We start from the raw sequence: 26,998 nt of genomic DNA on the forward strand, positions 1-26,998 counted from the left end.
ATTGTTCTCTAAAGAAATGTAGTGACAGTCTTTCGGGTTATGGCAATAAAAAGGTGATTGCTATCGGCAGGTGTGAAGCGAATATTACTGTTGATAATCTTGTTTGTGCGCATAGCTTCTTGGTCGTACCAGACAATTTGTCTAAGTATGAGGTCATCTTAGGTTTTGATTTTATCGGAAAATGCGAATACATTTATGATAGAAGTGGTTATAGATTTACAAAATTTCTTTCGGAAAATGAAAATTGGATTCACAATATTTCGATTGAAAATAAAGAGTTAGAAGTGCCAAAAATATACAAAAATCAAATAGAAAATATTGTTAAAGAGTATTCACCTAAAACCGAAGTGACAAGCCCAATGAGTATGAAAATTGTGTTGTCAGAAGATAAAGTTATTCGACATTTACCGAAGAGACTACCATTGCCAGAACAGAACGTTGTAAGCGAGCAAGTTGAGGACTGGCTGCAAAAGAAAATAATACGTCCGTCGAGTTCCGAATATTGTAGTCGAGTTGTGATAGTCGATAAAACAGATGGTAAAAAACGTTTGTGTGTAGACTTCCGAGACTTAAATAAAATAGTGCAAAAAGATCGTTTCCCAGTTCCACTCATGGAAGAGGTCATTGAAGCGTTAGAAGACGCAAGCATATTTACAACTTTGGACCTTGAAAATGCATTTTTTCATGTACCAATAGAAGAGAGTTCGAAGAAGTACACCGCTTTTGTTACCCGCGATGGTATTTATGAATTCAACAGAGCACCGTTTGGGTTCTGTAATTCACCGGCTATGTTTTTACGTTTCGTCAACCACATCTTTCGTAATTTGATTAGAGAAAATGTTATGCAGATGTACATGGACAAGAAAGTAAGTTACATAGCTTCTAATATACCTTGAAATAAAAGCTGCATATTATGCTGTACAGAAATTCCGTCACTATCTTCTGGGACGAGAGTTTAAATTAGTCACAGATTGCCAAGCGTTTAAGAGCACTACTACTAAAAAAGAGTTACCACCCGCCGTAACACGTTGGATACTATATCTTGAAGATTATAAATATGTTATAGAGCACCGTAAAGGAACTTCGATGAAGCACGTGGATGCTTTGAGTAGAGCACCAGCGAGTGTTTTAATGATTGACGAAATAAGTGCTAGACTACGCCTAGCCCAAACAAGCGATGAACATTTTAAAGCCGTGAAGCAAATTTTACAAACGCAAGATTATGAAGATTACGTTGTTAAAAATGGTATTTTGTTCAAAAGTCAAAATGGTTTACTACTGCTTTCTGTACCACGTTTAATGGAGCAACAAATTATTAGAGAAGAGCACGAAAAAGGGCACTTTGCGGTTGATAAAACAGTTAATGCGGTTCAACAAAGGTATTTTATACCACATTTACGCCAAAAAGTTGAAAAATATATTAAAAATTGTATCAAATGCATTTTATTCAACAAGAAGCTTGGGAAACAAGAAGGGGAATGCATATCATTGATAAGGGAGATGCGCCACTGCTGACAATCCACATCGATCACCTTGGATCTTTAGATGCAACAGCAAAATTGTACAAGCATATTTTAATCGTTGTTGATGGTTTTAGCAAATTTACTTGGTTGTACCCTACAAAAACAACATCTGCAGAGGAGGTAATCAGAAAAATGTCGGAATGGGCTAACATATTTGGAGCACCGCATCGCATTATCAGTGATAAGGGGTCAGCATTTACATCGACGGCGTTTAAGGACTGGTGTCAGACAGAAAAAGTAGAACACGTCCTGACAACAACGGGTGTGCCGAGAGGCAATTGCCAAGTCGAACGATTGAACCGAGTTGTTATAAATGTTATTTCGAAGTTGTCAGCAGATCGTACAGAAGCCTGGTATAAATACGTTGGCAAAGTGCAAAGAGTCATCAATAGTACCATCAATAAATCAACGAAATACACACCATTTGAAATAATGTTTGGTGTGAAAATGAAAACGCCGATAGATGTCAACATAAATAATATGGTGGAAAGTGAAACAGCCGATATTTTAATATCTAATCGTGACAGTATGAGAGAAAATGTAAGAAGACAAATCGTATACGCTCAGAAAGAATACAAAGAAAACTTTGACAGACGTCGTAAATGCAAACAAATCTACAAATTGGGAGATTTAGTGGCTATCAAACGGTCACAATTTGTCGCAGGGAAAAAGTTGGCCAACGAGTACTTGGGCCCTTATGAGGTGATCAGGGTCAAACGAAACGATAGGTACGATGTAAAGAAGGCAGCAGACTTTGAAGGCCCCAATGCAACATCAACGAGTTGTGACTATATGAAGCCGTGGAAACGGGATGAATCCGATCTATCCGAGACGGATGATATTGTCGAATGGCCGAATGTAGGAGAGTAGGCAGAAAGGAGTTCGCCTTAAGTTGTCGGTGAGTTAAGTCGTATTTTCGTGTGCGCGCTTTTGCTAATATAAAGTCGTTCTTTTCAGTTGCCCAAACAGACGTGCCGTACTATACTTCATCTTTTTAATCACCATCTTTTTAATTATATTTCAACTACTGTATAAAGAACTAAATATATATCTTACATGTATATGAATTATTCCCTGTAATATACATATGTAAATTAAAAAAAATTTCGTTTGGCAAAGGAACAAAAAATGCATATTCAAATGTACATAAATATGATAAGGCAATGCGTCGTGAGATAGGTCATTGTTGCTGCAGTGCTTGTGCACATACATTTGTACCACTATAAGAATTGAAGATGCAATTGAACTTTTGCACAAATATAACTAACATAATATATGTGATATATATACATATATTGATATACATATATATTCATAAATATACCAATATGCTCTTTGAATTCTTGTCTAAAATTAATTTCGACACGAAAAATTAGTAAAAATTTTCATCAAATTTACTAAAACGCACACAACAAAATGTGAGGTCGTTTTATAATGTATTTTGTTTAAATTTTTCTTTTAAAATTAAAGCAACAAACATTAAAGTTACTTTGATTTTAAATCTTTATTTGGTTATATTTGTTTGAAAATATAAATTGAATAAATTTTCGTTTATCAAGGGAACATAGAAATGCACAAGCAAATGCCTTGCAAAATGCCGTCGGCATTCGTCAATTTGATTTCATACAGAAACCAAAAACTGAGCAGAGCCAATGTACTTGTACATAATTCACTGTAATCAGCTCTGTTAAGAACTTCCCCGCTGTCGAGTTAAGCGAGGTGAAATAGTATTCGCGGTTTCACTTCATTTTTGACAATTCACACTATTCGTAGCTCGTGAGAATTCTCTATATTTAACGTTATCTGCGTGTCGTGAGTATGGGAGACAAATTCCCTTCTCTCCTCCGCGGCCATCCATCACAATCAAACAAAATGTTTCCCTTTCAAATGTTTCCGTGTGTAAATGGGCACAATGCTTCATTCGCGGTCACACGGGCAAAATTGTTTTCGGCAACATTTTGACGCTTACTGCTTTAGCATTTTCTGGTTCGGATATATTCTCCAACTCGCTAACATGTAAAGCGGAGAACGTTCGTCAACAGTTTCTTAAATATTTCAATGAAGAATGCAAACTAGTTAAATAATAAATAATTTGTTGTTGTTTCTTTATTTACATATATATATACACTTTTTTATTTGAATAAAAAAAAATTTAATTAAAAATACTTCATATGTAAATAATTAACTTATAATTAACTTGAGTATCGAGAAATGCGGGGAAAAATTAGAATTCGATATAAACATGTCCCATAATCGTGCATTTCCCAAGCAGCGTTCGGATGTTTGTCATTGTTGTTATCTTCCGTTTCATTGAAAACCAACACATAACTTAGAACTTTCTCCCACAAAAGAAGAAAACTGTCAAAAATTGCTTTAAGATTGGAAATACGAATAGGAAGAGCAAAGCGTGTCGCCAGTACAGGAGACAAATTCCCTTCTCTCTTCCGGGCCCGTCCTTCTCCTACGAACAAACTGCTTCCCTTTCAAATGTTTCCCTGTGTAAATGAGCACAATAATAAATAATTTGTTGTTTCTTTTATTTACATATACAAATATATGTTATAAATTTTTATACTTGAATAAAAAAAAATTAAATTAAAAATACTTCATATAACAGGTGGCGCTAAAGTAATCCTCCTATCAGAAAATGCTATACATTTTGCGATTGGCTCCTAATGTCAGTTCTGTTTTGACATTTGTGTAGTAAACACATGCGAAATACACGTTAATAAAAAATGTTACGCTACACTGCTCCAGAACGCGGAATATTGCTGACTATTTATTTGACCAATAATCGGTCGGTGACTTTGGCACAACGTGAATTTCGTCGCAGATTTCCTCGCCGTCTAACGCCTACTGGTGAAACACTGCGACGTTTAGCCGCTCGCCTCGAAGAGACTGGCACAACACGAGATGCTGCCAGGCGTAGTTGACCCCGGAGTAGCCGTTCTGCAGAGAATATTGCTGCTGTAGCCGAGGATGTCATGGAAGCGCCGTCAACATCGACCAGACGACGTGCCACGCAAATGGGTATCAGTCGACGGTCTTTACAATTTTGGTACAAGATGTTTCCGTACAAAGTCCAGACGGTGCATCAGCTGTTAGCTGCTGACCGCCAATCGCGTCTAACATACGCTCAAGCCATCCTTAATCACCACCAAGAGGAAGATGATTTTTCATCACAAATAATTATGAGTGATGAGGCCCATTTCCATCTTAGGGGGTACGTAAATAAGCAAAATGTACGCTTCTGGAGCACTGAAAATCCGCGTGTAGCCCACGAAGAGCCATTACACCCGCTCAAAGTCACTGTATGGTGTGCTGTTTTCGCTGGAGGAGTCATCGGTGAATGGTGAGCGCTACAGCGCAATGATCAACGAGTTCCTTTTGCCGCAACTTGATGAATTGGGATTGGAAAACATGTGGTTCCAACAGGACGGTGCAACGGCACACACTGCACGTGCCACAACCGATATGCTGAAGGATGCATTTCCCGGGCGCCTAATCTCTCATTTTGGCGATTTGCACTGGCCAGCAAGATCGCCTGATTTGACCGCTCCAGACTTCTTTTTGTGGAGCTTTTTGAAGTCGCGGGATTATGTCAACAAGCCTCAGACTCGTGCAGCTCTTAAAGAAAATATCCGTCAAGAATGTGAGGACCTATCGCCGGAAGTTTTGGCCAAAGTGATGGAAAATGCCATAAAAATGGCTCAAATGACAATCAACTGTGGCGGCGGCCATTTACATGACATCATATTCTCGACTTGATGTAAAAAAATTAAAAGACCAAATAAAAATAATCCACAAGAAGAGTCGAAGTTTTTCATTTTTTTTTTTAATTACAGCCAAAAAACATCGCAAGGTTACTTTTGCGCCACCTTGTATAAATAATCAACGTGAGTATTTAGAAATGGGAGAAATATGCGAATTGAACATATTGGTGATTAGAAGCAAAGAATGTTACGTAGCTTTTTAATATGACCTATATATTAGAATTTTTTCCAAATCATCCAAAATTATATACATACGTACATTATTTCTGTCTGTCTGGTGCTCTGTAAAAACTTTGTTGAATTCCCTTCAACTAAATCAAAATCCCCTATAGAAAACACTTCATTACCAGGCACACAGGAAGATGGCATATAAGTCAACCGACGTCAAGTGGGCCCCGAATTTTCCATCAAATTCCCGATTTTAAAATCAAATGCATTTTTGGATAGAGAATTTGTCACATAATAATTGCTGTGAAAAGTTTCTTTTTATTGCGCTTTTTGTTTATGTTATTAACAATTGAATTTTTTTGCATGATATTCTTGTAAAATCAATATCTCAGAAACTACAATTGATAATTTGATGAAACTTATTTCGGTTACCGAAACATGTTTACTCTACTGATTTAACGTTCAAAGACTGTGTATTTGTTCAAACAATAATTTTTATGAAAAATCGCAATTATTTTTGCGTTCTTCACGTTCGAAATGGACAATATCACAGTCAGATTAAGCGCACAATGCTCACCTTTAATAATCTGTAAAAAAAACTTTGTTCATCCAATCCGTTCTGAAGATATCGAATTTTTTGTCAGTCGAGGCACTATGCACGAAAACGAACTTGCATGAACATGGCTTTGCAGGGTCGTACAGTCGCTGCAACTTCTAGTGTCAGTGTGCTGTAATTTCTAGTATGTTGTCTATGCTTTGAGGTTAGAAAAAAATTATTATGTATTGTTATGAAAATGGTTCGACCTGATTAGTGTTGCAATCCGTTAGGGAAGAAAGGTCATAATTGCGTACGTCATAATTTATTCCAAATAACCGGTAAATACGTTTGCAAATCATGTAGTATGAAGATATGTATGTATGTAGAGAAGGAAGTGTTACTGAAAGTGCAGCGTATATACGTCCAAGTCCACAGTGGGTATAATCTTGATATTTATATACATATATTGTTATTATTTAGGCAAATAAAGTCAATTAGTTCTCAAAATTTGTGACAGAAAATTTTGATTAATTTTTTCTAGAGCTGACCAAGGAGCAGAAAACGATGAGTCTGAAGTTTCTTCTGATGCAGAAGAATGTTCGGATAGTGAAGCTAATTTTGAAAACCAGCAAATTCAGAATGACCTAAAATTAGAAAAGGTGAACAATATTTTACAGTAACTTGGTGAACCACCAATAAAAAAACGACGTTTTTCAAAATTAAGTGATATGAAAGTCAAAGAGATAATAGCAGAAATCATCAACGAAAAAAAAAAATACAGCGAGAGTAAATATTCAACAAGGAAAAAATTTAATTCAGCATTTGTGGAGAATATAAAGTCTGCTTTACGTGAGAAAAAAATACAAATGATAAAATTCAAATTTTAACAACGATACCAGATGAGGTAACATCGAAACAAATGCGTGAAAGATTTAGTATTTCGAAAAGGATGGCATCAAAATCCCAACATTTGAAAACGGAAAGGGGGTTTGGATCTGTGCCTGATAAGAAGTGCGGAAAACGTATTCCGAACTCAACTATTGCAAAAGTTGGGGCCAAAGGTGCGTTTAAATCGATAGATTTTGTTTTTTTGTTCGCAAAAAGATCATGATGCACATGAAAAAAAATTTCCAAACGCTTCAATGAGGCAATAGCTATAAAAAAACGCGGCAATTTCATCACTTCGAACCTGCAAGTAACAAAAAGATTCGAAGTAAAATCTTCTCCGAGGACACATCTTGTTTCGAGACTATTACTACTATTATTTCTAGTAATGAAACACCTCATTTTTGAATCCTTTATCCTTTTGTATGTCTTTTTAAGTGCTATACGTTTTATCGTATGATCCCATGGGACAATGCAACGCCGACTGCGAAGCGCGTCGCGTTGCACCAGACTATACTGCGCATCAAAACTTTACACAGTTCGACAAAAAATTCGATATCTTCAGAATGGATTGGATGAACAAAGTTTTTTTTACAGATTATTAAAGGTGAGCATTGTGCGCTTAATCTGACTGTAATATTGTCCATTTCGAACGTGAAGAACGCAAAAATAATTGCGATTTTTCATAAAAATTATTGTTTGAACAAATACACAGTCTTTGAACGTTAAATCGGTAGAGTAAACATGTTTCGGTAACCGAAATAAATTTCATCAAATTATCAATTGTAGTTTCTGAGATATTGATTTTACAAGAATATCATGCAAAAAAATTCAATTGTTAATAACATAAACAAAAAGCGAAATAAAAAAAAAACTATTCACAGCAATTATTATGTGACAAATTCGCTATCCAAAAATCCATTTTAAAATCAGGAATTTGATGGAAAATTCGGGGCCCACTTGACGTGGTTTGACTCATATGCAAATTTAAATTTGTGAATTTCTACATATGCGGCGGCCACGTGCACTTGCCACAGAAAATATGGCAAAAAATGTCCACGCATTGGTACTGTTGTAATGAACAGCGCTGTTTTTGTTGATCAACCAAATGAAAATCCTCTATAGAATCACTTCAATACCAGGCGCACAGGAAGATGGCATATGCAAATTTAAATTTGGGAATTTATATACATATGTGCATATATATATGCTGTGTGTATGTACATATGTGCACTTACCACAGGAAAAAATGTTACGGTAAAACTTCTCAAGAAATCCAGCGCGCATTCACAGGCACAGCGCAGATTCATAGGCACAGCATTGTATGTATAGTAACCTTCAAATATATACAGTAACCTTCAAATACTCTGATTTCAAAGTAAGTTTCTTACCTTGCAGATATACATATGCATATGTTTAGTGCACTTTTTATCAATTGAAGAACTACATACGAAAAGTACATATAATACTAATTAACTATTTACCTACTATCAGAGAACATAAAATAATTGTTTCGAAATTTTTCCCTAGTATTGAAATGTCCGACACAGAACTTTTTTATAAGCTACTTATGTATATTTTTGCAACTTACTGTATGCTCATGCGCGCACTTGACGCACAGCAGCTACGGTTGTCGAGCATTTAGAAAGACATATTTACATACATATATTGATGCATACATATGTACGGAGCCGCGGGCACACGACTTGACAAAAATTCAAGATTTACTAAATATTGGCAAATAATTCTACGCGAAATACTCCAATATTGACTATTTTCGAGTTGTCGAAAAAATTGGCATTATGAATGAAAGTACTTGCTCTTAGAACTATGAGCTCGAATTTATGAATGAATTTTTTGATGATGAGTTTTTGTTGTACAGTACAATAGTTGAAACTGTTCGGCGCCGCCGCGACTATTCAGCGCTATGGCAACTAGAATAATGGCCGCTACGCCTGCGCCTATGGCTGCATTTTGTTCTTGTAGTCGCTAGGCATAGGATTTTAGCTTTGAACGACATACGCATTTTGAGGAATTAAGTGAGTGTCCTGTGTGTGCGGTTGTATGTACATGCATATGTGTATATTAATAAGCATTGTTTTGCTTGAATTCAATTCACATATTTATATTTGCATATGCCATCTTCCTGTGTGCCTGGTAATGAAGCGTTTTCTATAAAGAATTTTTTGATTTGATCAATTAATTGAACGTACATAGAGGGCATCAAGTGTGCATATACGCACATGCAGAAGAAATTGTTTTAGTATTTGCAGGAATTCGATCATTTGAATATTTACTCCCTAATTATTGCATGAAATATGATAAGGCGATGCTCGTGAGGTAGGTCATGGTTGCGTCAGTGCATACATATGCGTGCAAAACTATATTTAATAAAGATCCGTTTGAACTTAGTTGTCCCATATATGCAAATACGTTTCTTTGAAGTTTTCTTTTATTTATTTTAAATCTCAAAGTTTTATACTATCTATAAAATGCATATATATATGAATTATTCCCTGTAATACACATATGTAAATTGACAAAAATTTCGTTTGGCAAAGGAACAAAAAATGAATATTCAAATGTACATAAATATGATAAGGCAATGCGTCGTGAGATAGGTCATTGTTGCTGCAGTGCGTGTGCACCAGAGAACTGCAAGCGGTTGTATTTTTCTGACTTGCGATCCACTCACAAAAAAAGCGGTGTTTGCGCTGAGCAGAACCGCAACAGAGCAGTAAATGTTCTATGTGTATCGTTTGTACATCCGAGTCTTTCTTTGTTCAGTCTTTGCTTCGTTTATAACTACCGCTTGTGCGATCACTTCGGCTATGCGGTGCTGCATATGACCGCTACCGAATGACAAAAATACTGAAAACACCGCCTGCACAAATAGATCATAACACACAAGCAAAAGAGTACCGCTAAAAAATATCTATGCCATCGCGCGTTCACTCAATACATAAATGATTAGCTTTCGAAGGAGTCCACTTTCTTATTTATGTTTTTTTATCGTTTTCGTCGGCAGTGCATTAACAAAGGGCACGAATCACTCTACTTGCAGATACAGTTGACGCTCAGAAATCTTAACCTGTTTGTCATTTGGCTGTTTAAGTTTTCCGAATTTTTAAGATTTCTGGACGTTTTTTAAAATCGGCTGAAAATAAGCTGAAAATCTTATTTGAAGCAATCATTGACAACTGCAGCGTATTGCATTAACTTTCTTTAATGTTTTAGTCTAAAAAATAACATTTCATGTGTTTGAACGAGTGAAGTAATCAGTAAGAATACATTGTTTTTGTGGTTTCGATAATTGTTTTTTAACGATGTCTGAACGCAGTTCGAACAAGTTTGCCATATGCTTATTTGTGCATTCTACATTTTGCTCGTTCCATTTGATTAGAGTGTTGACCGCACTTATTGCATCTAAATAAGGAATGGGTTGATTCGAGCAAACAGCTTCACCATCCGCAATATCTTCATCACATTCCATTTCTTCAATATCGATATCATTCAAATCACCTTCATCGATCATATCAGCATTCCATTCCTCAATTTCATCGGTTGATAAGCTGGTACCGACACCCAATTTCAAAAGTAATTGTCTAGTGTCTTCAATTTCACGCTCATAATCAAGATTTGAAAGCAGCTCTGACAATGGCACATCATTTTCTTTATCAAATTGGTCATCGTCCCAATTTAAAATTTGGTTCCATGCCTTCTCCAATACGGTTTGGGGTAAATCATTCCATGCTGACTTCAACATTAAGATTGCATCACGAATTGAATGCCTTTTTAGCATATCATGAACCGAAGCATCTTCTTGAGCGACAATATTCGACAACAGCATATTTCGATATTTCAGTTTTGCTATTTTTATTGGATTTTGGCCCATTGGCTGGATGACGGCTGTCACATTCGGTGGAAGGGACATTGCCACAATATTTCCGTCGTCAGAGCAAAATGAATCAATCGGTGAATGTGCGCTACAATTATCCAATAAGAGAATTGCTTTCGGTGGAATGTTGTTTTCGGCACTAAAACGTCGCACCTATAAACATTAGCAATGAATTCGAATTAAAAAAAGAATTATTTTTTCAGCAATAAAATTCACTTCTCACTTCTTTGACGAATTCGTTGTGGAACCAATTGCTGAATATTTTTTTTGTCATCCAAGCATTGGCCGAATGATCATAGTTTAGCGGGTTTTGGAAATTATTAAAACAGCGTGGTTTTGCCGCCTTTCCAATCACAAGCGGTTTGATTTTATTTGATCCATCGGCGTTTGAACATAACATAAATGTAATGCGCTGTTTCTGAATTTTTCGTCCTGGGGCGGTTTTTTCGCAAGCGGCAACGTATGTTTTGTCTGGTAAAAGTCGGTAAAAGAGTCCCGATTCGTCTGCATTGTATAACTGTTGATTAGTGACATTCATTTCATTCATTTTTGCGCGCAAACTATTTATAAATGGTGTAATTGAAGTGGTGTCACTAGATAATATTTCCCCACACACTTTCAAAAAACGCATTCCAAATCGACGTTTGAATTTGGTTAACCAGCCGTCACTCGCATTGAATTCACTTTCTTTTTTGTCGGGATAAATATGCGCGAAAAAAAACTTTGCTTTGGCCTTCAATATAGGCCCATTTATCGGACAATTTCTCTCTCTTTGGTTCATAAACCACTCAAACAATTTTGTTTCCATTTCAGAATATTCGGCTTTGTGTAACGTTTTTTTTTTAGCCCGTTCAAGTGAATTTGATACCGCTGCCATAATTTGTGTTTTATTTTTCTTCATTTGAGAAATTGCTGAAACAGAAATACCGAAATCGAACGCTACACGACTTGCCGTCACACCAGCATCTAAACGATTGAAAATTTTAACTTTTTCTTCAAGCGACAATCTTTTTTGTTTCGAAGCAGACATTTTAAATCGATTCAAATCAATAAATAAAAATGTAATTAATGTATTCCCATAATATTGCTGACCTAATGCGTTCGCAATGGAATCCCTTTCAACACTGCAATATTGGCGCTAATGTATACAAAGATGCGATACAAGCAAAACAATGACAAATAAATCAATGTTTACTTCGATTGAGCAAGTTCACGCATTAGCAACATAATTTATTGTTCGCTCAGCCGATTTGTATGGAACGCTCGGAAAACTTAAAAAAATATTAAGATTTCAGAACAGTACATTATGCGCCAGAGCCGTTTAAGTTTTCTGGACTTTTAAGATTTCTGAAATTTAAGATTTCTGACCGTCAACTGTATGTATATTAATGTGTGCATGTGATTATATGTTTATTTTTAAAAGATTTAATAGGACTATGAATAAGTTCGTGCGGTTTTTTTTCGAAATTTGAAACTTTATTGACGTAAAATGGTTACAAATTTAATATTCAAAATATTGTCCATCGCTTACTACTACTTTTTCCCATCTTTCTGGCAATTCACGGATTCCCTTTGTGAAAAATTCGGTCGGTTTTGCCGCAATCCACGAATCGATCCATTTTTTGACTTCATCGTAATTACGGAAGTGCTGGTCAGCCAGGCCATGTTGCATCGATCGGAAGAGATAGTAATCGGATGGCGCAAGGTCTGGACTATACGGCGGGTGGGGTAGGACATCCCATTTGAGCGTTTCTAAGTATGTTTTGACCACTTGTGCAACATGTGGCCGAGCATTGTCATGTTGCAAAATAACTTTGTCGTGTCTATCGGCGTATTGCGGCCGTTTTTCTCGCAGTGCTCGGCTCAAACGCATCAATTGTCGTCGGTAGACATCCCCCGTAATCGTTTCATTCGGTTTCAGTAGCTCATAATACACAACACCCAGCTGGTCCCACCAGATACACAGCATAACCTTCAGGCCATGAATATTCTGCGCCGACGTCGATGTTGAAGCATGGCCAGGGTATCCATACGTTGCCCGACGTTTTGGATTGTCGTAATGGACCCACTTTTCATCGCCAGTCACAATTCGATGCAAAAAACCCTTTCTTTTGTGCCGTTGAAGCAGTTGTTCGCATGCCATAAAACGGCGTTCAACGTCTCTTGGCTTCAATTCATACGGCACCCAATGGCCTACCTTTCGGATCATTCCCATGGCTTTTAAACGTTTGGAAATGGTTGATTGATCAACTCCCAAAGTTTTTGCAACCTCTTCTTGCGTTTGAGCCGGATCTTGATCGAGCAATTCCTCCAATTCGGTATCCATGAACTTTGGCGGCGCACCCTCGCGTTCTTCGTCTTCCAAGCCAAAATCACCACTTTTAAAGCGTGCAAACCACTTCTGGCACGTTCGCTCAGATAGAGCATGCTCACCATAAACTTCCACCAAGATACGATGACTTTCGGCTGCTTTTTTCTTCATATTAAAATAATGAAGAAGAATTCCCCGCAAAAACACATTATTTGGCACGAAATTCGACATTTTCAAGTGTGGTAAAAATATTGTTGTTTACGCTTCAAATAAAAAACTTATACTGACGTTTGTGCCTTACGACAGTAGCTCTCCAATGAATGTTTGGAAATGTGGATCGATGGAATAATAATCAAGTTACGCCATCTGTTGTAAAACCGAAACGAACTTATTCATAGTCCTATTATAATGGCGGAGAATTCAAATTTTATTGCTGAGAAAATTTCGTTATATCTTTATATATAAGTATCTTTAGAAGTAAGTTAAAAGAAAAATTATTATTTGTTTTTGTACGATAAGTAATTTGTAAAAGAATGAATTTGGTTTTCAATTTTTATTTTAAAGTTCATTTTATTTTCTGTCATAATTAATAGTAATCTATATATATAAATGTGAAAATCTGTCCCTATATTCGCTTAAAACTCGCGAACGGGCTCACCTATCCAAACCAAATTTTTAGGCTTTGTTTGGACTATTCAGTAGATGGTTTGTGTTTTAAAATTTTAAGAATCGGATACCAGGGTCTCGAGAAATAGGCCAAAACGTGAACCCGGGTAACCCTAGGATGTGTTTGTACAATATGGGTAGCAAATGGAAGCTGTTGATGATTTTATAGTATAGAGTATTTTTGATGCCGTTCCGTAACTAGGGTCTCGAGATATCGCCCAAAATGTGGACCCCGATAACTTAAGGATGTGTTCGTACAATATGGGTAGCAAATGGGAGCTGTTGATGATTTCTATAGTATAGAGTATTTTTCATACCGTTCCGTGACTAGGGTCTCGAGATATAATCCAAAACGTGGAACCGGGTAACCCTAGGATGTGTTTGTACAATATGGGTACCCAATGGAAGCTGCTGATGATTCTATAGTATAGAGTATTTTTGATGCCGCTCCGTGGCTAGGGTCTCAAGATATCGCCCAAAATGTGGACCCCGATAACTTAAGGATGTGTTCGTACAATATGGGTAGCAAATGGGAGCTGTTGATGATTTCTATAGTATAGAGTATTTTTCATACCGTTCCGTGACTAGGGTCTCGAGATATAATCCAAAACGTGGAACCGGGTAACCCTAGGATGTGTTTGTACAATATGGGTAGCAAATGGAAGCTGCTGATGATTCTATAGTATAGAGTATTTTTGATGCCGCTCCGTGGCTAGGGTCTCGAGATATCGCCCAAAATGTGGACCCCGATAACTTAAGGATGCGTTCGTACAATATGGGTAGCAAATGGAAGCTGTTGATGGTTTCTATAGTATAGAGTATTTTTCATACCGTTCCGTGACTAGGATCTCGAGATATAATCCAAAACGTGGACCCGGGTAACCCTAGGATGTGTTTGTACAATATGGGTAGCAAATGGAAGCTGCTGATGATTCTATAGTATAGAGTATTTTTGATGCCGCTCCGTGGCTAGGGTCTCGAGATATCGCCCAAAATGTGGACCCCGATAACTTAAGGATGCGTTCGTACAATATGGGTAGCAAATGGAAGCTGTTGATGGTTTCTATAGTATAGAGTATTTTTTATACCGTTCCGTGACTAGGATCTCGAGATATAATCCAAAACGTGGACCCGGGTAACCCTAGGATGTGTTTGTACAATATGGGTAGCAAATGGAAGCTGTTGATGATTCTATAGTATAGAGTATTTTTAATGCCGCTCCGTGACTAGGGTCTCGAGATATCGCCCAAAATGTGGACCCCGATAACTTAAGGATGTGTTCGTACAATATGGGTAGCAAATGGGAGCTGTTGATGATTTCTATAGTATAGAGTATTTTTCATACCGTTCCGTGACTAGGGTCTCGAGATATAATCCAAAACGTGGAACCGGGTAACCCTAGGATGTGTTTGTACAATATGGGTAGCAAATGGAAGCTGCTGATGATTCTATAGTATAGAGTATTTTTGATGCCGCTCCGTAACTAGGGTCTCGAGATATCGCCCAAAATGTGGACCCCGATAACTTAAGGATGTGTTCGTACAATATGGGTAGCAAATGGGAGCTGTTGATGATTTCTATAGTATAGAGTATTTTTCATACCGTTCCGTGACTAGGGTCTCGAGATATAATCCAAAACGTGGACCCGGGTAACCCTAGGATGTGTTTGTACAATATGGGTAGCAAATGGAAGCTGCTGATGATTCTATAGTATAGAGTATTTTTAATGCCCCTCCGTAACTAGGGTCTCGAGATATAGACCAAAACGTGGACCTGGATAACCCTAGGATGTGTTTGAACCGGTACCTTACCTGTATATAGGTGACCACCACAATCAAATTTTAAAAAAGTACAGAAAAGGCTATTGTGACATCTTTAGAAAGTATGTTGAATGAAAAAAATCAACTAATTCAACTGTTTAAACATTTTACGAGTTCTATAAAGAAAACTTAATATGAAAAATTTCTTGCGATATAAAACAAACATTTTATGTATGGTGGTGCGAAGCCCACTGGGTGATGCTAGTATACAATAATATAATAAAATAATATCACTGCTTCAATAAAGAAAAAACTTTTAATTTAAAAAATACTGCTACATATGTATAAAAATCCTTTTTTTCCGTGCGCTATGAATTATACTGCAGCCAATCTCACTATTTGCAAGGGATGACGACGCGGTGTTTGCGGTGTTTTCCTCATTTGACAGATTTCACACGTTACACCGCTTAGCCGAAGTTGAATATACGATTGCTTTCAAATCCAACAACCGAGTATACGAGATATTCATACACTCAACAATCGCGGTAATAGCGGTATTGATCAGCACACACACCGCTCTTTTGCTTTCCGCTCAAATGCGTGCAGTTTTTCTGAAAATGTACTGTGAAGATCGAACAAAAAGAGAGCATGTTTTGCATTTGACAGTCATGGAAATGAATGCTTAAGCTCAAATCACTTGGCGTTTGATTATGAGTAGTGGTCTTGAAATTTTATTTGTGGAATTTTTGCATTTCAGTTATAGAAAAACAGAGTATTGAAGCGGTGTGCAAGCAGTAGCATTACACCGCTGCAGTTCTCTGGTATGCACATACATTTGTAACTCTATAAGAATTGAAAATGCAATTGAACTTTTGCACAAATCTAACTAACATAATATATGTGATATATATAGATATATTGATATACATATACTACTGCGGGCAAAAAGTAAGGTGAATTTATTTGTCAAACTTCGCGGGATTAAAATTTCGCTCTAGTTAATTTTTTCATGAGTTGGCAGTACTGTTAATAATATCTGGGCCAACTTTCATGTGAATGTCATTATCAGTAATATATTTACGCTTGTGTTTACCAAACGACCAAGAGTGCATTTTTCAATTTTTACAATGTCTGATTTAATTGAGCAGAGAAGTGCCATTAAATTTTGTTGGCGGAATGAAATTTCGGCTGCGGAAACGTTTAGCATGCAGAAGGCATGTCGCAGAAAAATGTTTATAAGTGGTACAAAGACTTCAAAGAGGGTCGAGAACGTGTTGATGACTTGGAGCGCTCCGGACGACCATCGACGTCAACAGATGACCAACACGTCAATAAAGTGAAGGAGTTAGTGCTCAAAAATCGTCGGTTGACTGTTAAAGACCTTACTGATCGGAATATCAGAAGGATCTGTGAAAACCATTTTGAAAGACCATTTGGGCCTACGAAAAGTCAAATCTCGTTTGGTACCGAAAACTCTCAATTTCTTGGAAAAAAGTCGTCGCGTTGATGTGTGTGAAACAATCAGGACAAGCTCAAATGCATCATTACGGGAGATGAGACAGGGATTTATGCTTACGACCCTGAAACAACCGACGAATCAAGACCGAAAGAGCACGTCAAAGTCGTTCAAAAATAAAGGTCATTGTGAAAAATTGAGGGAATAAAATGTTCGCTTGCGAATTTAACTTGCCGGGCGTTTATGTCGCAGTGTGTCCACTCCCTCCGCTGGCTAACGACTGATTTTTTAAGTTGAACCAGTCATTAACGCAGCGGCAAATTCGGCAAAGGACACACGGTATTTCATATACAAATTAGCGCTAATTCTATATATGCGCGTTTGTACATATGTACGCGAACAAGAAACAACGAAATAGGAACTCTGCATTGACCGTTACCTATTGTGCGGACATACTAGTTGTGTACAAACACGCATACACAGAATTAGCGGGAATCAAATACATAAAGTATATAGTACAACAAATAATTTTACAAGTATTCAAGGGTTCCCAACATTTTACAAGTAATCAGGGGTTCCCAATATTTTTACAACTAATCAGGGGTTCCCAACATTCCCGCCTCCGTGAATCAACCCGATTCACCATCATCAACGTCCAGAACTGCCAATTTGGAGACGGCACGACGCTTTAATCCAGTCGAAGTGCGTACGTCAGCTCGTCTGACCTCACCATCCGCTCCTGCATACAAGCGTTCCACCTTGCCTCGACACCAGTCCCGACGAGATATATTGGGGTCGCATATGAAGACGAGGTCATCTATCTGCAGAGGTTTTGTTCTTTGGCACCACTTAACCCGGCGTGTCAATGTCGGAAGGTATTCCGCTATCCATCGTTTCCAAAAATGGTCCCTTAGTTGTCGAGCAAGACACCACTGTTGTCGAAGAAAGCATTTGGTTTCCAGAACTTCGCTGGCAATCGGAGTTCGCGGTGTGTTGGCTTCACCGAGAAGGAAGTCATTTGGAGTCAGCGGCTGCTCCTGGTTGACATAGATGGGCAAGTGCGTCAAAGGCCGAGAATTCACAATATTTTCCGCCTCGATTAGGAAGCAGTTGAGCGTGTGCTCCCGTGGCGACGTTTCCTTCAAAGTGCATCGTAGTACTCTCTTGACGCACTGCACCAATCGTTCCCAAGCGCCCCCCTCTGCCGGGTTGAAAGGCGAGTTAAGGATCCACTCTACGCCCCTTTGCGACAGCTCACCCTGCAGGCGATTGCAATCGAAGACTTCACTGAAGCGCTTTGCTTCCATGTCAGCACCGACGAAGTTCTTCCCTTTATCGGACCTCACACGTACGGGAACGCCGCGACGATTTATAAAGCTGCGCAATACGCTTATACATGAGTCAGTGCTGAGGTCATGAGCCAACTCCAGATGCACAGCCCTGACTGTCAGGCACGTAAATAACGCCACCCATCTTTTTTCGTTAGCGCGGCGAACAGTTACTGTTATCGGTCCAAAGTAATCAAGGCCCGTATAGCTGAATGGCCTGACATAAGGAGTGAGTCTATCAATCGGAAGAGGGCCCATCAATGGCGATACGGCATGGATTTTTCTTAAGCGACAAATGGCGCATTTGGCGACTATACTGCGCAGCAAACTCCTGAGGCGTGGTACCCAATAAAGGCGACGTATCTCACAAATAGTGGCTTCTAGATTTTGATGATGCATTTTGACGTGGTAGTGCATGGCGACCAGATTTGAGAAACAATGCTTTGGCGGTAGTATGAGAGGGCGTCTCGCGCTTATTGGGAGCCAGCTGGCAGCTTCTATGCGTCCTCGTGCACGAAGAACACCATCTTCGTCTATATACGGCGAAAGTTGAATGAGCGAACTGGTACGTGGCAGGTTGCGACCGCTTTCCATGTGCTGAAACTCTTCGGCGTATTCACCGCGTTGAACGAACCGGCACAAACAAAGCTTAGCAGTCTCAACTTCTTTGGCAGTCAGCCCATAGCCTCGGTCTGGCGGTTTACGGCGGCGGCAAACGCCAAAGAATCGCAGGACCCATGCTGTCGTTCTCACCAGTTTACTGAATGTAGAGAATCGGTTATAGTCTAGAAACGTACAGCTTACGATTGCAGGGGCGAATTTAGGACGTAGTTCCCTGTCAGCTTCCTCATGATGATTGCATGTAGAGCTCTCTGTCGGCCAATACTGCTCTTCTTGTAACAAAAATGGTGGGCCGCAGGACCAACGGGCGGATGAGCTAAAGTCGACAAAGTTATTAGCTCGAGTAGCCTCATCAGCGGCATTGTGCTCGGTAGGTAGCCATCTCCAATTTGCAGTAGTAGTTGTGGCTAATAGCTCGGCGATCCGATGCTGCACAAATGGCTTATAGCGCCGATGTTCACTGCGAAGCCACTGGCTCACTGTTTTGGAGTCACTCCAAATGACGCAGTCATCGATGTGCAAGGAGTGCTCCTCTCGTAGGCAGTTCATCAAACGCGTACCCAATACAGCTGCCTGAAGCTCCAATCGAGGGACCGTCAATGACTTTATCGGCGCGCATTAAGCTTTTGCAGAAATGCGACTTCAACCTCACCCGCGGCATTAGTTGACCTCCATTAGGCTACCGCGGCAAAGGCATCCTCGCGGGCGTCAACGAAAACATGGAGCTGCAAAACTTTAGGTTTCCCATTTCGATAATAGTATCGAGGGACGGTATATTCGGCGACCATTGGCAGTTGCTTACGCCATCCTTCCCATGCATTGTTTACGTTGTTTGGTAGTGGCTCGTCCCACCGGATGTCATTCTTCCACACTTCCCGCATGAGGATCTTGGCTCTCACTACAAAGTTGCTAAGAAAGCCCAGCGGGTCGAAGATCGACATGACCACACTGAGAAGTTCTCGCTTTGTCAGACGGCGCCCTCCGTCCAAAACGTTGGAATCTACGTTGTTGAATTTCAGTTTAAACCCAAAAGTGTCGGTTGATGCCTGCCAAAACAAACCGAGGACTCTGTCCACCAGTACTCCTTCTTTATTTGCTATTTGACGGATATTCCCGTCACCATTAAGTGCTTCTGTCACTCTTAACGAGTTTGACGCGAAATTGCAAAGATCGAAACCGGCCATCTTATGTATTGCTCGAACTTGTTTCGTTATGTCAGCTGCTTCTTCCTCTGTGTCAAAGCTATCGACATAGTCATCGACATAATGGTAGTCCAGTATCGATTTCACGGCTCGGGTAGCACCCTTGACTTTGTTGCAATACTCCAACGCATTGATCGTCTTCACATAATTGGCGGCGCAAGGCGAACATGCTGCTCCAAAGGTCATTACGCGCATCTCATACACCTCGGGCTGTCTGGTAGTATCACCTTGGCGCCAAAGAAATCGTTGCGCACATCTGTCGTCACGTTGAACCAGCACCTGGTGAAACATCTCTTTAATGTCCCCACACACGCCCGTTGCTCCTTCCCGAAAGTGGAATAGTATAGCAGGCAAAGACTGATACTCTTGCGGACCCTTCATAAGCTGTGAATTAAGGGACACACCGTCCACCTCAGCAGCTGCGTCGAACACCATGCGTAACTTGCCTGGCTTATTTGGATTCTTCACGGCAAAATGAGGCCGGTACCATGTTCTATTGCAAGTTAAAGCGGCTTCTTCTGGCGACAGCTTTCGTGCGTAGTCCTTCATGACGTAAGAACTTATGATGCGGTTATATTCAGCGGCAAAGTCTGTATCGCGCCTCATTTTTGCTTCAACACCCGCTAATCTTTTCAAAGCCATAGAATAGCTGTCAGGTAGCTGTATGTCGGAACGTTTCCAGAGCAGACCTGTCTGGTACCTTCCTTCAACACGGCATGTAGTAGACTTCAATATTTCCCGAGCACGGACGTCAGCTTCACTCTCCATGATAGGCGCAGCTCGAACCCCAAAGCTTTCCGTCTCGAAGTATTCAGCAACCATATTATGTAGAGATTGATCAGTGTGGCAGTTAACGAATAAGCATGATGGCAATGATGGATCGGAGTTCATTGTTGGCCCAAACACAACCCATCCTAGCTCAGTATTCGCAGCGAATGGCCCACACTTGTTTAGCTGCATTGTAGTTGACGGCAAACCGAGGTGGCAGTGGTCGAGTCCGATTAGCAGCTTTGGCTTGACTTGTGCGTATGGTTCAACTGCCAGCTTATTCAATTGGCTTTCATGGCAACGCAAATCGGCTTTATTCAGACTCTGAGAAGGCAGCTGCAAGTTTGAAACACCATAAACCCTTCGTAACTTATGTCTCTTTTGCATACCGGCACCACTCACGAGTAGATCTACCACCATGGCCGGCTCCTGAGCGGCCCGTCCTCCGAACCACTGTAGGTTCAAGCGTTCAGTCCGGCCACGTAAGCCGAGCTCTTCAATTAGTGTGCTATCAATCATTGTTATTGACGAACCTTCATCTAAAAGTGCGTACGTCTCAACGCGCTTTTGGTTCCCATACAGCACAACCGGCAGAATCCGAAATAATAACTTGCTATTGTTATCTGTACTGCAACTAAGGACCGCTGCACCCACATCACCTTGCTGTTCAATACGAGACGCTGGCTGCGTCCTCGTACCAATACCTGTACGCAGATCGGCAATGGAAGTACGTCGTTGGCGATCTCGAGGCCGCGGTGACTGGTTTGATGACCCATCGATAGTTTTCCCAATATCGTGCAACAATTTATGATGCCACCGTTTGCACCCGTCAGTTGAACATAGTTTGCGCCGTTGGCAATTGCGCGACCCATGTCCAACGTTGAGACAAGAAAAGCAAAGGTGACGTCGTTTCACTTCCTCCCACCTTTCCGGCACTGTAAGTTGTCTAAACTGTGTACAATCGGCCGGCTTATGTTGGCCCTGGCAAATAGGGCAGGCTGAATGACGTTGAGATTCGGCACCGTGCAACACAACCCGACGCTTCGAATCTTTCGCTGCTTCTCCATCCTAAACCGTGCAGATGACATTGGCAAGTTGAGTGAGCCAATTGCTAAAATGCTGAACAGTTGCGTAAGGCTGTAAAGATGACTCAAAGACTGCCCACTCGATACGCTTGCTCATGGGTAACTTTCCGACGAGCTCACCGAGGAGTGTTGGATTCACTAAATACTGCTCTCCGCCACATGCAGAACGTAAAAATGCACAGACGTTGCTAATCTTCGTCGCAAATGGTATCAACTTTACCACTGAGCTTTCCGATATCGGGGCAATTTCTCGAACATGGGCTAGCTGGCTTCGAATTAATTGCTCTGGGCGACCGAATCGGAACTTAAGTTGCTCTATGATATTGGCCCCGTTGTTCGAATGGATTAATAGCGATTTAACAGCTTCTCGGGCTTCACACTTTAAGCACTTCTGCAGGCGTAAGTTGTTTTCAAAGCAACTGTACCCATAGACAGCGGTTGACTCGGTGTAGGCAGTAAAAAATATCGGCCAGTCCTCCGGTTTCCCGCTAAACTCCGGCAAATCTTGCAATTTCCTTGGCTGGGTTGAAAACTGTAAGGGTACGGAGCCCACATTAGCGGAAATTGGCACCGTTGACGGAAGACTGTTAACAAATGTGTCGCACGGAGGCAAAGTCGAGCTGCTGTACGTCCCATTTGTTGAGGATGTGTAAATAAGCGGTGAGGAACGAGTGGCGGTGTACATCTGATAACGTGTAGCGTTCTGAGGTGGCGGCGGCGGCTGCACCGTATGCACACAGGTAGCAGCACATGTTATTAACGGCGATTGCGGCTGAAGCAACTGGATCTGTGTCATTGGCAGGCTTAATGACGGCAAGGCAGATTCGTTGGCGGAACTGTCGCTGGGTTCACTGGCTATGCTTTGCGCATCAGCGCGCTGGGCTTCGTTCGTTAACTCGTGTTCCCTTATTTTTTCTTGGGCAACTTTCAGGCTGCGTTCGAGCGCGGCGATGCGTTTTTGCATAGCCTGAAACATCACTTCTTGGCGGGCGGCAGATGAAGCACGAGTGGTGACTCCCTCGGCAACGGGAGCACTTGGCAAATCCACTACACCGACGGCAGTGCCAGCATCCGACACCCTTTGCTGGTCGGCTACTGATGCAGGTGTAGTGGCCTTTGAAACTGGTGTCGCCATGGTTAAATTAGGTCCTGGCTGGAACAAGTGGCGAACAATGGATTTTCGAACGGCTGCGAAATAAAGTTTGTGAAAAATTGAGGGAATAAAATGTTCGCTTGCGAATTTAACTTGCCGGGCGTTTATTTCGCAGTGTGTCCACTCCCTCCGCTGGCTAACGACTGATTTTTTAAGTTGAACCAGTCATTAACGCAGCGGCAAGGCGAATTTATTACAGGTGACAGCAAACACATATAAGTAAAACCCTACATGTATTTGTTGTTGCGTTTGGTGCAAGCATCATGTCAAAATCAGCAAGCAAATGTAAACATACGAATGTAGACATACCAATACATACAAACAAAGCATATCATTTTGACATAAGCCATACCTACGGCGAAAAATTCAGCTGGGTGAATGCTGTCACCTTATTAAATCCACCTTGCGCAGCGGCAAATTCGGCAAAGGACACACGGTATTTCATATACAAATTAGCGCTAATTCTATATATGCGCATTTGTACATATATACGCGAACAAGAAACAACGAAATAGGAACTCTGCATTGACCGTTACCTATTGTGCGGACATACTAGTTGTGTACAAACACGCATGCACAGAATTAGCGGGAATCAAATACATAAAGTATATAGTACAACAAATAATTTTACAAGTATTCAAGGGTTCCCAACATTTTACAAGTAATCAGGGGTTCCCAATATTTTTACAACTCATCAGGGGTTCCCAACAGTCATGATGATAGTTTTTTTCGATTTTCGTGGTGAGGTGCACTATGAATTCCTTCCACCTGGCCAAACTGTTAATAAGGAATACTATTTGAGCGTTATACTTCGTTTACGTGAAGCAATTCGTCTAAAAAGACCAGAATTATGGGCCAGCAACTCTTGGTTTTTGCATCACGATAATGCACCGTCTCACACTGCACTCGTTCTTCGTGACCATTTCGCCAAAAATTCCACGCGTATCGTTCCTGATACCACCGTATTCGCCTGATTTGGCTCCGTGTGACTTCTGACTATTCCCAAAACTCAAGAGACCACTCCGGGGAACGCGTTTCTAGTCGATTGAGGAGATAAAAGCTGAATCGAAGAAGGTGCTGATGGCTATACCGGAAATGGACTATTTGGCATGTTTCGGGGATTGGAAAAATCGTTGGCATAAGTGTATTTCATCGAGAGGGAATTATTTTGAAGGGGATGAAATTGATCTACAAGAATAAATAAAAAATTTTAATTTTACAACCAAATTCCCCTTGGGCCACAGTAGCATATTCATCAATATACCAATATGCTCTTTGAATTCTTGTCTAAAATTAATTTCGACTCGAAAAATTAGTAAAAATTTTCATCAAATTTACTAAAACGCACACAACAGAATGTGAGGTCGGTTTATAATGTATTTTGTTTAAATCCTTCTTTTTAGATTAAATCAACAAACAAAAAGGGATGATTGTTGGCGCATAATTTTATAATTGTATTTGTTTGAAACTGTAAAGTGAATAAAATTACGTTTCTCAAGGGAACATAGAAATGCACAAGCAAATTATTCATTTATTTATTCATCAATTAAAGTATAACTTAAATAGATTACTAATATTAAAGCTTAAATATAATTTATGGTAAACAATACTGTGAGATACATTAGTCACAATTCAAAAAGTGTATCTCCAGATTAAGTCTTGATTTGAAAGTCTCTCGTGAGTTAGAGAATATATCCAAATGTTTGCATAATTGGTTAGACTGTCTTATACAACGTGTGAGCGGTTCATTTCGACTAAAATTGGTCTTGTGATAAGGTAAATGGAACATATTGCTGAGTCTTAGGTTACGAGTGGGACAATTAAAGAGTATTAGCTCCAGCAAGAAGTGACATTTGATATGATTCGTAACTATGTCTCTTATAAACATTACCGATGAAGTTTTTCTCCGCATTTCTAAAGTTGGCAGTGCTAACAAAAGACATCTACTTTTATATGCAGGCAAACTGCAAGGCCAACGAAGTGAATAAATAGCAAATCGAGTGAAACGTTTTTGAACCTTCTCAATTCTTAAAGATGAACCCATATAGAATGGATCCCAAATGATGCTGCAATATTCGAGGTTTGATCTCACAAGAGAAAAATACAAATTTTTCAGCGTAGAGATATCCTGGAACTCCCTCGAATTCCTTATTACAAATCCAAGCATAGATCTAGACTTGGCAATCATAAAGTCTATATGTTTGGAAAATTACATTTTTGATGTAAATATGACCCCCAAGTCTTTCTTTTCGTAAATTTTTGTGAGGGTGGTAGTGCCCAACTTGTAATCGAAATCAATCGTAACTTTTCGTCTACTGAATGACATGTGCTGGCATTTACCAGCATTAAGAGGTAAGGAGTTATTATCACACCAAGCTTCCAATCTGGCTAAGTCTTCCTGAAGTCTTATGCAGTCAGTTACTTTCTCTACCCGACTGTAAATTTTCAGGTCATCTGCATACATCAGACAACGTGATGTCTCGAAAACGTCTGGAATGTCATTAACAAACATTAAGAACAATAGTGGCCCAAGATGGCTACCTTGAGGTACGCCTGAGGTAACTTTGATGGCATCAGATTTTATGTTATTTATACGAACGAATTGAGTTCTATCTGTTAGATAAGATGCAAGCCACTTGAGTAAGCTAGGATGAAGACCAAATGAACCCAGCTTTTTAAGTAGGATACTATGGCTGACTCGATCAAACGCTTTCGAAAAATCAGTGAATATGACATCGTATTGTTGGCCTGTTTCAAATTGGTTTAAGACATAATTTGTAAATGCCGTCAGCATTCGTCAGTTTGATTTCATACAGAAACCAAAAACTGAGCAGAACCAATGTACTTGTGCATAATTCACTGTAATCAGCTCTGTTGAGAAGTTCCCCGCTGTCGAGTTGAGCGAGGTGAAAAAATCTTCGCGGTTTCACTTCATTTTTGATATTTCACACTATTCGTTGCTCGTGAGAATTCTCTATACATTAACGTTCTCTGCCCGGCGTCTTTCGTATAAAAACGCAAGAAACTTCCATTGGGGGCATTACATTAATTGGTTCTTTTACAATTTAACACACGGCACTTCGTTTTTTTGTTCTCAGGAATTGGCAATACTAAGAAGCAAGGCGAATTTATTATAGGTGACAGCAACCAGATATAAGTAAAACCCTACATGTATTTGTTCTTGCCTTTGGTCCAAGCATCAAGTCAAAATACAATACAATACGAATGTAAACATACCACTACTTACAAACAAAGCATATCATTTTGACGTAAGCCATATCTTCGGCGAAAAATTCAGCTGGGTGAATGCTATCACCTATAATAATTCCACCTTGCTAAGAAGTATTGAAAGGAATTTCTAGGCGCACTTTCAAACAAAAAGCGTATTCAAATTCTAACCAAATGTGATTTTATCGTGGTTTCATAAGCATTTTTAACGTTTTACGTTACCGGATTTATATCCGGCCATGGACTGCACTTCAGCAGTATTCTCCGTATATGTATGGAGAATGCTTATGCTGCTACAACAAAAACAAAAACAACGTGTGAAGTTTCAGTTTTGTGGCTGCTCTGAAGAAATTGTGATATTTTGTTCAAAATAGTGAAAATTGCGATAAAATAATATTTTCATAAAAAGTAAAAATAATATATATAATAATATAAAAATAATAATAATAATGAAATAATAATATAGAAATAATAAAAATGTTCTTTTTTTCAGAAGATTATACATTCAATAAAAGCGGCAATTTGTCATCAATGAAAATATAACGTGAGCTTTAAATAAGGTATTGTAAATTACTAACATAAACTTAGGTTGTTAAATACTAACTAACAAAAATTTTCTTTTTTTCAGATCATAC

At 39.5% G+C, this 26,998-nt stretch overlaps 3 protein-coding genes across 3 annotated transcripts; 1 reads left to right on the forward strand and 2 right to left on the reverse strand.

Annotated features, from left to right (window-relative positions):
* The first annotated feature begins 1,558 nt into the window (after positions 1 to 1,558).
* On the forward strand, positions 1,559 to 2,560 carry LOC128870503 (uncharacterized). The gene is made up of 2 exons (XM_054113192.1): positions 1,559 to 2,421; positions 2,481 to 2,560. The coding sequence occupies exon 1, from the start codon at positions 1,656 to 1,658 to the stop codon at positions 2,391 to 2,393; it is 738 nt and encodes a 245-aa protein (XP_053969167.1). The 5' UTR covers positions 1,559 to 1,655; the 3' UTR covers positions 2,394 to 2,421; positions 2,481 to 2,560.
* Positions 2,561 to 10,140: 7,580 nt separating this feature from the next.
* Positions 10,141 to 11,332, reverse strand: LOC128870198 (jerky protein homolog-like). The gene is made up of 2 exons (XM_054112793.1): positions 11,009 to 11,332; positions 10,141 to 10,938 (listed from the first exon to the last, which is right to left on the reverse strand). The coding sequence occupies exons 1-2, from the start codon at positions 11,330 to 11,332 to the stop codon at positions 10,141 to 10,143; spliced, it is 1,122 nt and encodes a 373-aa protein (XP_053968768.1).
* Positions 11,333 to 17,607: 6,275 nt separating this feature from the next.
* On the reverse strand, positions 17,608 to 19,476 carry LOC128870199 (uncharacterized). Its single transcript, XM_054112794.1, has one exon. It carries the CDS (start codon positions 19,474 to 19,476, stop codon positions 17,608 to 17,610), a length of 1,869 nt encoding a protein of 622 aa, XP_053968769.1.
* Positions 19,477 to 26,998: the final 7,522 nt, after the last annotated feature.

The sequence above is a fragment of the Anastrepha ludens genome, chromosome X (assembly GCF_028408465.1).
Source record: "Anastrepha ludens isolate Willacy chromosome X, idAnaLude1.1, whole genome shotgun sequence".
NCBI classification, from domain to species: Eukaryota; Metazoa; Arthropoda; class Insecta; order Diptera; family Tephritidae; genus Anastrepha; species Anastrepha ludens.